A 14,221-nucleotide genomic window follows, 5' to 3' on the forward strand; every position below is an offset into this window, starting at 1 on the left:
AACCCTTGAGCATTTCCTGTAAGTTAGAGAGAATCTCTAGTAAAACAACGCTCTCCTTGACTGTGGCGATGCTGCTGACCGAAGATGTCCCAACTTCTGCAGATACGATAATCGTGAGAGAAAACTGCTGGTTTTCCACCCCAGGGAGACTAATCGGAAACTCGGTAACCCTAACAATTTTGTGGGCTTTTTTCCTTTACTGATCTATCTGGTTTGGTTTGGTTTTGTGTTGTTTTTCCCTGAAATCTGACTTCCTGGCAACTACTTGGCAAATAAACTTTTCCCTTCTAAATGGTTTCGTCTCTGACGTCTTTCACAAAGGGAAAGCAAACGCTCTGAACAAATCCCCAGAGCCCCGTCAGAGATACGCTACCCCGTCATTCCTGCTGGCCTACACAGCCGGGCTCGCCCGCCCAGCACCCTAAAGCACACACACTGTGCTTACTGTAGCTCTCTTTCCGAAGGAAGGGCCACTACGAAATCTGATGCCTCCCACACAGCTCCCCCAACTGTCCCCGGGGGTCACTCACCTTGACAGAGTTGTCTTGACTGGAGGTAGCAAGAATGTGCTCAATGTCTGGGTGCCAGTCCAGGCCGTGGATTTTGGAGAGGTGGGCTGCAAGATATTCCACTGCTGTGCTGGGTTTCTACAACAGGATCGGCACTGAGTGTTGTCAATTTATAAAGAACTCCCCGAGTGTCTACCATGTAACAGTCTGCTGGGGGCTGGGTGGGGACACAAAAACACTACCAGGTACTGTCTCTACCCTCAAGAAACTCCACTTTGTTTTCTTCAAAACAAACAAAACAGAAAAAGACTTTTCCAACCCTCCTTCACGCATGCTCTGTATACGGGCCTGTGAACCTGGTTTCTTCCCGCTCCAGCCCCAGGCATGGCTTTAATGAAGGATACAGGGTAGTGGGTGCGCCTCCCCTGAGAGGTGCAGTCTGCAATCCCTGCTCCCCTTCCTCACTATCACCCAGGAAGAGGGGCTGGGACATTCAAACAGACCTGACCTTGAGACCGGAAGGAAAACCACCAATCTTAAAGTAATCGAGCACCAAGACCCCCAAAGAGAATGAACACACATCACAGAAGATAACTACACATGATTAATAAGCTTACACGAAACACGCAAACTTAGGAGGAAACCTCAGAAATATACATTCAAGTCAGATTTTATTAAGCTATCAAATTAGAAGTTACTTGTAAATAATACTCAATGTTGGCAAGGCTACATTTGTCACTGCTGGTGTTTATACAAAATAGTACAACCTTTTGGCAAAAAACTTTGACAATTTTTATCAAGCAACTTAAAATTTTCCTTTCTTAAGAGACTATTCCAATTTCACCAAAAGCTTTAGATAACAAAAGATGTTCATCTTGGTGTTATTTGGAACACCAGAAAACTAGAAACAACACAAGTAGTAAATGGGGAATAATTAAATTTTAGAGTCAATTACAGTATAGCTATCCAACATAATGTGATATAGCCACTAAATGTTAGACTTAGGGATTACAGCACAGGAAAAATGCTATTAAATGGGAAAAGTATGCACGACCATGTATGTGATATGATGAACCACGTTTTTTAAAAAGCACAAGAAAACACCAAAATGTTAGCATTTGTCCTGGGTAATAGGCCTATAAATGTTTTTATTTTCTCTTTTACATTTTCTACAAGGAGCATCTGTTACTTCTATAATCAGCATTGGTCTATGAGGTTACAAGCAGTCTTCAGAACCAGCCTCCCTGAGTTCAAATCCCAACAACAAACCAGGCCTCGGTTTGCTCATCTGTAGAATGGGGATAAAAAAATAGTACTTACTTTAAAGGCTAGTTATAGAGAGAGTTCTTAGAACAATGCCTTGTGCATTATAAACAGGTAGTAAATGTTACTACTATTCATCATCTGGGTGTTTGAATGAAACCAACATTGCCACCCACAACCACACTTTTTTAAGCCTCTGATACTTGGTGTCATCAGTGCTGCCTTGGCACTAGAAAGTGCCAGAGAGGTAAAAACATGAACTACAAGTTTTACAATCCATCTGGGCAAAAATCCTAAGTATTAATAGCAAAAAAAAAAAAAAAAAAGTTAAAACCCTTTAAACAAAATAAATAAAATTGCTGAGGGAAGTCAGGTTCTTAGTGGACTGACTGGAAGACTAGAGAGGAATAGTTTGGCAGTCTCCTTCTTCAAGATAAGGAATACTACTGGTTTTCCAATACTAGTTTGGAAGACAAGTATGACAGGATTTATGGCTAAATACCAAATGGTTTATTTTGCCTATGGCCTGAAAACAATACAAAGCAAGTCTGTATGCACTGCAAACTAACCAAATATTTTATTAAACCATTTACAAATTTAAAAGCTATGCTGGTGATGAAAGGAACAAAACCAATCACCACTTTAAAAAATCAAGAGAGGGGAGAATGGCTATTACGAGACCAGACTAAGGGACAGAGACAAAAACTAACACATAGAAGACGTACCTGTCTAACCCCTACTTACAAAATCACCTTCTCATCCAAGAGCCAGGTAAGGCAGAGGGCTTAGGCCAACACACCGCTTCCCTAGCAAGCTGTGGCGCCCAAGCCAGCAGACTCCCCATCCCTGCTTCATTTCCTTCTCCTCTGCCCAACTGTCTGCCCCGCTCCCTGCCACAAGGGAAGGGACGGAAGTCATGCTAAGATGGGACAGCACCCAGGCTGACAGTTTCAGGAAAACTGAAAGTGGGTGTTTCCCACAGAAGCTGAGGAGCTCTAGCCTCCAGTTTCAGAAAGCAGGAGGCAGTACGACACCCCAGATCTTACAAAGTTGACTGCCCCGTGCATTACTACCCAAGCACCTGGCAGTTGGGTACAGGCAGGCCTTTTCCTGCATCACTGTTGTCAGTGATGCCAACAAACCAAACTCTCAACAGACTCTCCATCGCGGTGGCCGCCCAGGACCCTGCACCTCTTCCGTGCCCATCAGTTACACAGGTTGTGCAGGGAGAATATATGCTCTGCAGGCTCTTGTGAGGCTGATGGGACAGCTGGATGTCTAAGGGAGGACTGGAGCACCCTAAGTACCTCGCCTCGGCAATTTATACCACAAATACCCAGGATGGAATATGTCCTAGAACAACCAGTTTGTGCTCTGCAATCCGGGCAGGGATAAGAAGCCTGCTGACCATTCTAGAATAGTGTCTGGTCCCTAGGCTTGACCTTCTCAACGACACACTCACTATTATCACCTTCGTTTTGAAGATAAGGTAACTGACGCTTGGAGAAGTGTAGTGGCTCAGCTGATATTTTAACTAGGAGGCAGCAAAATGGGGCTTTAACTTAGGTCAGGCCCAGTTCTTTTCTTAACCACTGATCACAATATTCTCTATCTTCCTTCAAATCAATTTGACCAGGAAGCAAATGTCATCGGGTACTGTGATCTTAAAATGGCAATTTGCTCAGTGCGCAGGGCACCCTGGCCTCTCAAGATGAGTTCTGCTACTCACAGCATCCTCCTCACACCCCCTGGGAGGGACTAAAGACCAACTGGGGCGGGGGAGGGCAGAGATTACTCACCCGCTTGTCCCATATCCGCACATCCCCGTCATGACTGGTGGCGAGGCAATTAGCATTTTTTTTATTCCATTTGACCTGTGAGGCACCGGCTGCAAAGAAGAATCAGGGGAAGAAAGCGGCTGCCCTCAACCCCCTGGCACCGCAGTACAGCGCCTCCAGAGCGGCTGGATAATGAGTTCCAGCTGAAGGAGAACAGAACCCTTCAGGTTCTGACTGCACCAGCTCCACCGTTAAAGAGAAAATGAGGCCAAAAAATAAATGAATTAACACATCGGAACAGGCTCAGAGTCACCTAATTGAGGAAATAATCTCACCCAGGAAAAAACTCCATGGGCTACCTCCGTGCAGAATCAGCAGGGAAACATGGTTTCTCCTGAGCAGCAGCTCAACATGGCTGTTGGCTGGCAACTGACTACTCATCACACAACCTGGCTCTTCACCATCCCCAGCGACCAGCCTGGCGCTCCCACTCAGAGAGCCTCAGCGCAATGCCTGCTCCTTCCCACTTACTCACCCACTTACTTACCTACTGAGGAGGGCAACCTTGGAGAAACAAAGGTTCCTGAACCTCAGCTGAAGAATAAGCCCCTGGGTTGCCCAGTTCTGCCCTCAGAAGGGTCTGCGCACCAGCCCCCTCCTGCACTCTCTCCTCCCAGCAGCGATTACACGTGGCCACTGGCCCTGTGTTAAGTAAGGGAACGGGAACGTCCCCCACACTGTGAACCGAGTCCCTTCCCCACTCTGCCAACACAAAGAGGTAACAACAGTAACAAGGGAGCTATACGAGAGGAGGCATAGCGTGAGATGCCAGAGGGGCTGAAACCTGCGGAAAACTAGGACATATCAGCACTTCTAGCTGACTCTTAAAAATAACCAAGTTAATTAAGTTCAACCAGAACAACACAATGGCTCTCCTTCCCACCTCTTCTTGTCCTTGCTCAGACCACACATATTTCTCCCTTTGGGTGGGTGTTTATTACTGGGGACACCGTCATGGATCCAGGGCTTTGGAAGGCAACCTGATCCAAGAAGAGTGGGACTGACACATTAAGGACTCAGAATCTAACAGCAAATGGAGTTAAGACCCAGAAGTTATCCTTGCTTGGTTTCGGTGAGGGTCATTTGTTTGTTGTGGTTTTTTTGCTTGAGACACAGGGCATCTTAAGCCACCTAGGAATGAATGGTGGAGACCCCTAAAGGAGGAAGCTAGTGTAGGAGACCCAGTTTCTTTGCAAGAAAGGCTATAAGCTAGAGGAGAAAGTGAGTAGGAAGAGCCTGCCCCATTTCCTCAAGACAGATTACTCAAAGACGTCCAAAAGAAATATACTTTCCCCAGTGCAGGGGTCCATCAGACCATGAAGCCTTCCAAAGGGTTCTGGGAACCCCCTAATTCAATCTGTTCTACTAGGATCATGACAACAGGGTCAAACAGAGTTCCCAAATGTTAGGTGTTCTGACAGAGACTACTCTGGGGTACACACAAGCTCTTGCTTACTCTCTACCCCAAAGGCATAAACAACGTGCTTAAGGAAGAGATAGGGACAACGGACTCTGAGAAGCAATACTAGCCAAGGTTGCACCTTCGGGGAATGTTAAATTAAGCAGCTTACCAAAATCCACAGCCTCTCATTTGCCTCTTTTCTCCCAGGGCAGCTTTGCCACCACTGAGAAATCTCACTGAGGTACAAAAAAAGAGGGAAATCTCCCACCTCTCTTCTTTAGAGGACTTAAAACAGAAAAGAAAGCAATCAGAACAAGTGGGCTGAAAAAAAGAACTGTCTTTCTTTCTACAGCTCCTCCACGACCAGCCTAACTTAGAAACCTCCAAGTAGAAGCAACAAAACCCCAGGGAGGTAACTGAGGCATTGACAGACCATTTGTATCTTTATTCAGTTGGATGCCCTCTGCAACCACGTCTGTGGGCCATCATGTGTCTCAGATCGTAAGCGCCTAAAAGCCGAGGTGGCGGGAATAAGGAAGGGGAAAGGGGGCTGGGGTCCAGAGCAACAGGTTTATTAAGCACTTGGCACAGAGGCACAGGTGCTTGATTCCCACCGCCATTTAACAAACATTTACAGAGCATCTCCTCGGGTCAGACAGGTGGCCTGACCTTTGGTCTACAGCGCTGAACAAAACAGACATGGTCCCTAACTGCACAGGACAGATGATCCACCTGCTTAATACAGTAGTGGTGCCCAATGTCTCTAAATGATGAGGCGTGGAGATGTGGCAGAAAAAAGAAGAATCATGTATTCATTTTGGAGCAAACACCAAATGTGAATTCAAATGTACCGAAAAGATACAAAGGAGCAGGATTTAAGAGACAGATAATGTCTGTTTTTAACAAAGATGCCAAAACACAATACTGATCGGGCACCTGTGTGGGACAGTCAGTTAAGTCGCCAACTCTTGGTTTCAGCTCAGGTCATGACCTTGGGGTTGTGAGATAGAGTCCCACATTGGGCTCTTCGCGCTCAGTGCAGAGTCTGCTTAGATTCTCTCCCTCTCCCTCTGCCCTCCCCCGGCACCACCCTTTTTCTCTTTCCAAAACAATCAATTTTCAAAACACAATATTGATGACTGGGCTTCATCACTGTAAAATATACCAGTTATATGCCCAAATTCTACTCTCCGTAAATACGCCGTAACAGCCCCAAAGCAGAATTCCAAAAACAGTCAATTCCAACTGAGCAATGAAAACAGGGGAACCAGAAAGTAATTTCGAAGTTTCAGTACATCCACATTAAATGAAAACATGGGGTCACAATCAGCATAATCTAGATTATGGGAAAACCACAGGACAAACAACCTGGTTTCTTCAATAAATAAAACTCAGGAAAAGAAAAATAAACCAAAAGAGGAGACAGAGAAGAAATCTACCAATTGTAAAAGATGAGAAATACATCAACCACTTATAAGTATGCTTTTTATCTGGATTCTGACTTAAGTAATTCGTAAAACAACAACCGAGATTAGGGAAATCTGAATACCGCTTAAATATTTGCTATTAAAGAGCCACTGTTAACATTTTTAGGTCCGTTTATGGTATTGTGGTTATGTTTTCTTACAGGATTCTTCTCTTGTAGATACATCACTTACTGAAATATTTGCTGAGGAAATGATATGACACCCAGGACACGCTTCAAAATAATTCTTTTTTTTTTTTTTAAGTAGGCTTCATGCCCAATGCAGGGCTTGAACTCACAACCTTGAGATCAAGACCTGAGCCGAGATCAATAGTCAGATGTTTAACTGACTGAGCCACCCCACCCAGGCACCCCTTCAAGATAATTCCTAAAGAGATGGGAGTTGGGGGTGGGACAGTGGGTGGAGGAAAAGATGAAATAAGTAAGACTGGCTAGACAGTGACAGCTGCTAAAGCTGGATCGTGAAAACAAAGCAATTTCATCTTCTGTTTTCATACATGTTTGAAATTTCCACAATAAAAAGTTTAAAAACAAACCATTTTGGCTCCTGTCCTTGAATCCTGAAATAAGTTCCTGACTACGTTCAGCAGTCCTGACTCTAACTTCCGAGAACAGCCTGAAGAAAGCCCCTTACCATGAGGGACTTAAAATCCCACCCAGCCAAGCCAGGGACTGGGGCAGGGGCGGTTCCATGAGGGAAGGGATGGAAGGAATGAACCAGACCCGGGGGGAGCACACACTCACCTACAGCAGACAGCGCAACCGTGGGCTTCCTTGTATCTCTGGAATAGAAAAGTCAGAGATCAATGCCCGATTTGTACGCCACCATCCACCTGGTACTTTCCACCCTCTGAACACAGTTCTCCACTCCCCTTTCAGTGCATGCTTAGAGTTCAGAAGGAACCTGAGGGCCTTAAAAACAAGTGTAAAGAGAGGCCTATCTCCCTTCAGGGACAAACCTTCTCAACTGCTTCAAATGAGCCAAGTCTGAAATTCAAATCACAGTTGTAGCCACAGAAAGCAAACGACATGATTCAGCACGGCCTGTGTGACCCTAATGGAGGGGTGGAGGAAGCCAAAAGAATCCCCTCCCGGTGCCATTTCTCCTAGTGGCAATGAAGTGATAGTCATGGAGGCATAACTCTGCAAGGACCATCCTAGCAGCACTTCAAAGCTGGAGTAAAAAACTACTCTCATACTCGCAGTCACTAAGGCAGAGAAGCAGCCCAAGGGTCCACCAACAGATGAACGGATAAACAAAATGTGGTTTATACATACAGTGGACTACTACTCAGCCTGAAGATGGAAGGAAATCCTGTCACATATGCTACAACACGGATGGACCTTGAGGACATTACGGTAAGTCAGAAAACTCAGTCACAAAAAGACAAATACCGCATGATTTCACTTCCACTTGTATGAAGTATCTCAAGTAGTCAAATCCACAGAAACAGAAAGTGGGAAGGTGTGTAATGAGTAGAGTTTTAGCTTTGTTAAGATGAGAAAGTTCTGGGGACCTGTTGGGCAACAATGTGAATATATTTTACTGAACTGTATACTTAAAAATGGCAAAGGGGGGGGCGCCTGGGTGGCTCAGTTGGTTGAACGTCTGACTCATGATTTCGGCTCAGATCACGATCTCAGGGTTGTGACACAGAGCCCCGCGTCGGGCTCTGAGCTGGGTGTGGAGCCTGCTTGAGATTTTCTCTCTCTCCCCCTCTGCTCCTCCCCCTGCTCTCTAAATACATACATACATACATAAATAAAATCTTTTTAAAAAAATGGTGAAGATGGTAAATTTTATGTTTTGGGTTTTTTGACCACAATTAAAAACAAAACAAAAACAAACCCTACTCCTGGATAGAATGGGAGACTCTCAGAGAGAGAGATTCCTGGTTTACTACAAAGCCAGAGGGCAACTTCTCCACCAAATGGTAATGTGACAGAACTGCTCTACGAAGGGAGAAGGGAACAGACGTTTATTAAGAACTTACGACATGCCAGGCCCTGGCGCTCCTTCACTTGTCACTTCACGAAGAGTAACCCTGAGAGGTGGCTCAGTGGCACGTACGAGGGGGCGGGGGGGAATGGAAGCCTCACAAAGAGCACGGCACATGTGCCTTAGAGCACTGCCTGCTGGAGCAGATGTGTGTCTGTACCCATCACACCCCCCACCGTCACCTGCCACTTCAGCTAAACTTCTGCTCAACTTCCAAACGCCAGCACCTATGTTTCTGTGCCAGAGGGATTTCCCTGCTTGCTGAAGCCCATTTCGCAAACCTCTGTGACAGGCCAGAAGCGCCAGGGAAGTGAGGCCACAAGGGACAGGCTTCAACCAATGACTGAGAGTGGATGGCACCCCCACTTCCTGAGCCCTCGAGGGTGGGACACTTCTGAGAAGGGAGTTTTGCACTAGCACCTGGCAGTCCCCAGAAGGAGTGACCTCCACCTGTTCACAGCGGTACCTAGGTGGATAACACGCCCTCTACCTGTAGCCTTCTAGTCTTGTCTCTTTTCTCTATCCCCCACCAGCATTTCTGTCACTTCCTAAACAATGTGCTTGCAATGTACCCCCATCTCAAGGTCTGCATCCAAGGGAAACCAAACTAAGACCACTGATCTCTAAAACAAAGGTCCCAGATTGTCCCACAGCCTGGTGGTTTGGCCTTTTAATTGTTCTTACTTGATATCCCAAATGTAGATGTAGGTGTCCACAGAGCTGGTAACCAGGAGATCTGGCTCAAACACGGCCCAGTCCAAGTCACTGGGAACATGGAAAATAAACAGAACGACAATGAAGAGAAAAAATTCAGAGTCCAGTTCCAAAGCACCAGCAGATTTAGTTTCTAGTGGCTTCAGAGAGTCACCATTAATGGGTCTCCTTAATATGACTTAGGGTGGCAATCTCCAAACATCTTTGGGAATGAACAAGACTTAACTGAGCTCCAAAGGAAACTTTCAGGTTCTTCCCCCTGTCATCACCAGCTATACTATCACTTGCTCCCAAAAAAGAAATGGAGGATTTCAACTTCAAACACACACACAAACACACAAAGCAAAAACACAAAGTAATTTTTGACTTCTCATTCTCTAAATCAGATTCAACCACAGGTACCTTGAGTAAAACCAACATCTCTTAAAGCAGTGGCAAACTGCCACGTTGCCACGTAGCATTTAAGAAGGGCAAGTCCTCCCTACCCAGGTCCTCCCTCCCAGAAAGGCAGTTCCTGCGCAATTAACACAGGCCAGAGGCCTAGCCTTTCCCAGCACTTCCTGGATCAGCTTCCCCACTCCTGCACTCCCTGCTTGCTACTTCTTAGGAGGAGTTTTCCCCATCCAGAGAGAGTGACCTAAGTCAGGATGAGTCAAGAAACACTCCAGAGGCCAAGGCCACAGGCGGGAGGCGACGGTGCAGCTGGATAACCGACTCTGACGCAGGAGCTCTGTGTGGTGCCCCACAGCTTCTGGAGAAAGAGCAAAGGGTTGCATCCTGCTCTCTGTACTCCTGGGCACTGCCAATAGTGAGTGGAGCAATTCTGCTGGCAGAACTGTATCTCCCTCCCATGGCAAAGATCAGCTCTAATCCTTTACTCCAGACTGGGCTGTACCTGTCTGAGTGTCTCCTGGGATCGGGGTTAGCAGTTACACGAATGCTGGTTCCTAAATACTGGTTGATCTTCGCTGTGAGAGCCATCACTACCATGAACGCTAAGGACTCAGCAGCCACCCGCAGCCAATGCAACACAGATGGTCAGGCCATGGAAGGAGGATGGTGTCTTCATTTCAGTTCCCACAGGACAATGACAAAGTGAGACAGGCCAGGAGCTGCGGAAGGCTGGTGCCTACCTGATGACACGAGTGTGGCCTTGTAAGGTTGTGCCAACTTCCCCGCTGCCATCTTTCCACTTATAAAGGTCGACTCGCTGGTTACTCTGAAAAGAAACAAGGGAAAGAAGGCAGCCAGTAACTCATCAGAACATATGCTCTCATTGCAATCTGCCTAGGGCTGAGAAGAGGAAGCCATGCAGAAACCAACGTGCATGGCAGAGATCCTACACACTGACTTCCTTACAAAGCCATCAGAAATGATGACACTTAACATCTGAGCCAACCTCAGCTCAGTACATAGGACTCTAAAGGGCAGTGCTGTCTTCAAAGTGAACCTACCCTGAGCAGGTACAGTTGAACTGAAGCTACAGAGGCACTACTGAGCACGTGCGTGATGGGTTATGGAGATGTCCCCTGGCCACTAGAGGGACCACTTCCCAACTCAGAAGGTCACACACCTGTCTCTCCAGCTGCTGTCACACTAGATGTTTTTAGTTTGCCCTTCCCACTTATCAAACATCTGGAGTCCTTCCACCATGCTTTAAAAACACACATGCATGAGAAAGAAAACAGAACTAACACCAAAGAGGTGTCTTAGAAGGCAAAATTATACAAGATTCCTTGAAATATGCCTATACCGAATTTCTTAAAGGGTTAAGCAAAAAGACAGAGGAAAAACTGGCCAGAAGAAACCACACTACAATAGGGAAAGGAGGAAAGAAAAAGCTACATTTCACTGAAAGAAACTACAAGCCAGCAAAATATCCAAATATCATGAACTTATGAAACACACCAAAAGTGAATAAAGATTATAATACTCTGTTTACTAATAGATATCTAATAATTTCTGAACTGATATAGAAGATGCAGGTACATTAATATCTATATATTACCAAACTGATTTTCATTTTAGCTCAGAGACAGACAGATGTACAAAGTTCTGAGGTTTTTATCCAGAAATGCCAATTTCCAATTCTAAATAGATAAGGTTCCTGGTCGAAAGGTTAGGATTCAAAACAGAATCCAATGAGAACAGGAATGAGAAGTAAAGTCCCCTCATCTTACAATACTATCCCCTGTCATTTCCAGAGGCTCTGCTAGTGCCAGTCCACACACTAGGAATCGTAAGAGCCCTGCCCCCTGCTCTTTCACACCATGCTGCACACTGGCTGTCATCACCCACGTTACAGGGGAGGCGGAGTTGGGAGAGCACTAGGGATAAAATAGTGAGTGTCAAAACTAGGACTTGACCTCAGACGTGCCTAACTCCAAAGCTCTTTCTCCTGAAAAAGGTTGTCTTCCAACCAAGAGCAGTAAAAGAAAAAAATCAATAAATTGAACTTCATCAGAATCAAAACTTTCATATATCAAAGGACATTATCAATAAAGTAAAAAGACGATCTACAGAATCGGAGACATATTTGAATATCATATCTCTGGAGCACCTGGGTGGCTCAGGGGGATAAGCAGCCGACTCTTGGTTTTGGCTCAGGTCATGATCTCAGGGTCATGAGATCGAGCCCCGAGTTGGGCTCTGTGCTCAATGGGGAGTTTGCCTGTCCCTCTCCCTCTGCTCCTCTCCCTGCTCTCCCTATCTGTCTAAAATAAATAAATAAAACTTTCAAAAATCATATCTCTGATAAGAATCCAGTATCAAGAATATATAAAGAACTCTGAAAACTTGGCAGCAAGATGCTCAACATCACTAGTCATTAGGCAAATGTAAATGAAAACCACAGCGAGATATCACTTTATACCCACCACAATGGCTGTAATTTAAAAATTAAAGAAAAAAAGGGTGCCTGGGTGGCTCAGTCCGTTGAGCGTCTGCCTTAGGTTTGGGTCATGATCTGGGAGTCCTGGGACCGGGGCCCTGTGTCAGGCTCCCTGCTCAGCAGGGAGTCTGTTTCTTCCTTCTCCCTCTGCCCCTCCCCCTTGCTTGTGCTCTCTCACGCACCCTCTCTCTCTCAAATAAATGAAATATTTTTTAAAATAAAAAAATAAAAATTAAAGAAAAAAAAACAGAAAACAATTTTGGTGAGGATGTAGAGAAACCGGAACCTTCGTCCATTGCTGGTAGGACCATAAAACCATTCAGTTACTGTAGAAAAAAGTCTGATCGTTCCTCAGACTTAGCATATGACCCTGCAATTCCACTCCTAAGTATATACCCAAAAGAACTGAAAACAAGTAGTCAAAGAAGTACATGTACACACGTGTTCATTTCTGCCTTACAACAGCCAGCCCAAATGTTCACCAATGAATGAACCGTTAAATAAATCTGTTACAGCCGTACAATGGAACAGTACTCGGCCATAAAAAGGAGTAAAGCACCGATTCATGCTACAACAGAGAAAAGAAAGTAGAGACAAAAGGCACGTACTGTATGGTTCCGTTTATATGAAATATCCAGAACAGATAAATCCACAGAGACAGAGCACAGACTGGTGGTTGCCAGGGGCTGTGAGGGGGAATTCGGAGAAACTGCTAAATGGTAAGGTGTTTTACTTTGGAGTGATGGAAATGTTTGCGAACTAGAGAGGGGCATAGTTATATAACATCATGAATGTAGTAAATGACATTAAATTGTCCACTTTAAAATGACTGTCAAAAAAATAAAAAGAAAAAAAAGAAAACAACTGTCAAAAAAAAGGGGGGGGCTATCTCACCGCTGGTAAACAAATGCACTGTTAATTCACCCGGGCCAAGTACTGACTGACCAGCCTAAATCAGTGGCTTCTAATCAGGGGCGATTTTGCTTCCCAGGGACATTTAACAACGTCTAGGGGCATCTTTAGTTGTCATGATGGCGGGGAGGGTGAGGAGGCCACAGGTACTTGTAGACAGAGACTAGGGTGCTGCTTGATCTCTCACAGTGCACAGGGCAGCCCCTGCCACAAAGAATTGTCTGGCCTGAGATGTCACTAGTGCCGAGACTGAGGACTCCTGGACCAAATGATCAGGGCCTGAGGGTGAGAGGGGAGAGAAAGTCCTAAAGGTATAAACCAACAAAAAGAACACTGTTCGTAACACACGGGAAAGGGGTCGGGAATGGGAAAGCAGTAGACTTGCCCTCCCTTCTCCTTCGGAACAGTCCCCTAAACCAGCTCCACCTCAGACGTCTACGGTGAGAGTCAGACAGTCAGATTCTATTTTGGAAATGACGGGGAAGAGCAGCTTTTTGTTCCTTCTAAAGCTGACAGTGTTGCTCTTCTTTCTCCTTCCTCAGATGCTTTCCTCTCACAGACTGTCATTTCTGATAAGAACAGACCCAGACAGCACCATGAATAGTTGCATCACCTGGATGATAAGATGGGTTCCTTTAAATACAGTCCTCCTGGCCCAGTGCAAAAGAAGCCAAAGGTTTAGATTTCTAATCATTCTAGGAGATAGAATGCTAATAGAGAATCTGGCGAAAGATCCCAGAGATGATCTAGCCCACATCTTTTTTCGGTCATGAATCCCTTGGAAAATCTAATAAAATGTCTGCATCTTTTCTCTGGAAAAATTCACATATAAATAGGCACATAAAATCTCAGGGGGTTAGCTGATCTAATGAATCCCAATCAAGACAGAATCCCTTCCGTTGAGTGGAAGGGTGTGTGGAGTCTTCTGATCCCTCTGAAAGCAATAAAGGTCAGAGTCCCTGGCCAGTTACCTTTCTGCCAGTGAAAACAGGTTCCTATCACACACAGAAATGGAGGCATCTACTCATTTCCCTTTCAAAATCTGGAGCCTCAGAAACACAAGACCCGACACCACGGGTACCAGCAAATCTGCTCACGTCTACAAACACACATGCGTACATGTGTATATATCTGTCAGTAATTTGCTTCAATCTTCCTTTTAGAACCACCCATACTTCTTTTCTGCCTGAGCAGTGAGGGTTACATTC

The 14,221-nt window shown here is 45.4% G+C and overlaps 1 protein-coding gene across 6 annotated transcripts in view; it reads right to left on the bottom strand.

Moving 5' to 3' along the window:
* WDR59 (WD repeat domain 59) overlaps window positions 1–14,221 on the bottom strand; it is an 80,965-nt gene that overhangs the window by 45,592 nt on the left and 21,152 nt on the right. For all 6 annotated transcript variants that reach the window (XM_026495225.4, XM_026495223.4, XM_044382508.3 and 3 more), the window contains exons 4-8: window positions 10,345–10,430; window positions 9,182–9,262; window positions 7,243–7,280; window positions 3,572–3,660; window positions 531–647 (exon numbers count right to left, since the gene is read on the bottom strand). In XM_026495225.4, coding sequence (XP_026351010.1) covers window positions 531–647; window positions 3,572–3,660; window positions 7,243–7,280; window positions 9,182–9,262; window positions 10,345–10,430 — 411 coding nt within the window. The remainder of the gene's footprint in view (window positions 1–530; window positions 648–3,571; window positions 3,661–7,242; window positions 7,281–9,181; window positions 9,263–10,344; window positions 10,431–14,221) is intronic.

This window comes from Ursus arctos, unplaced genomic scaffold (assembly GCF_023065955.2).
Source record: "Ursus arctos isolate Adak ecotype North America unplaced genomic scaffold, UrsArc2.0 scaffold_19, whole genome shotgun sequence".
NCBI classification, from domain to species: Eukaryota; Metazoa; Chordata; class Mammalia; order Carnivora; family Ursidae; genus Ursus; species Ursus arctos.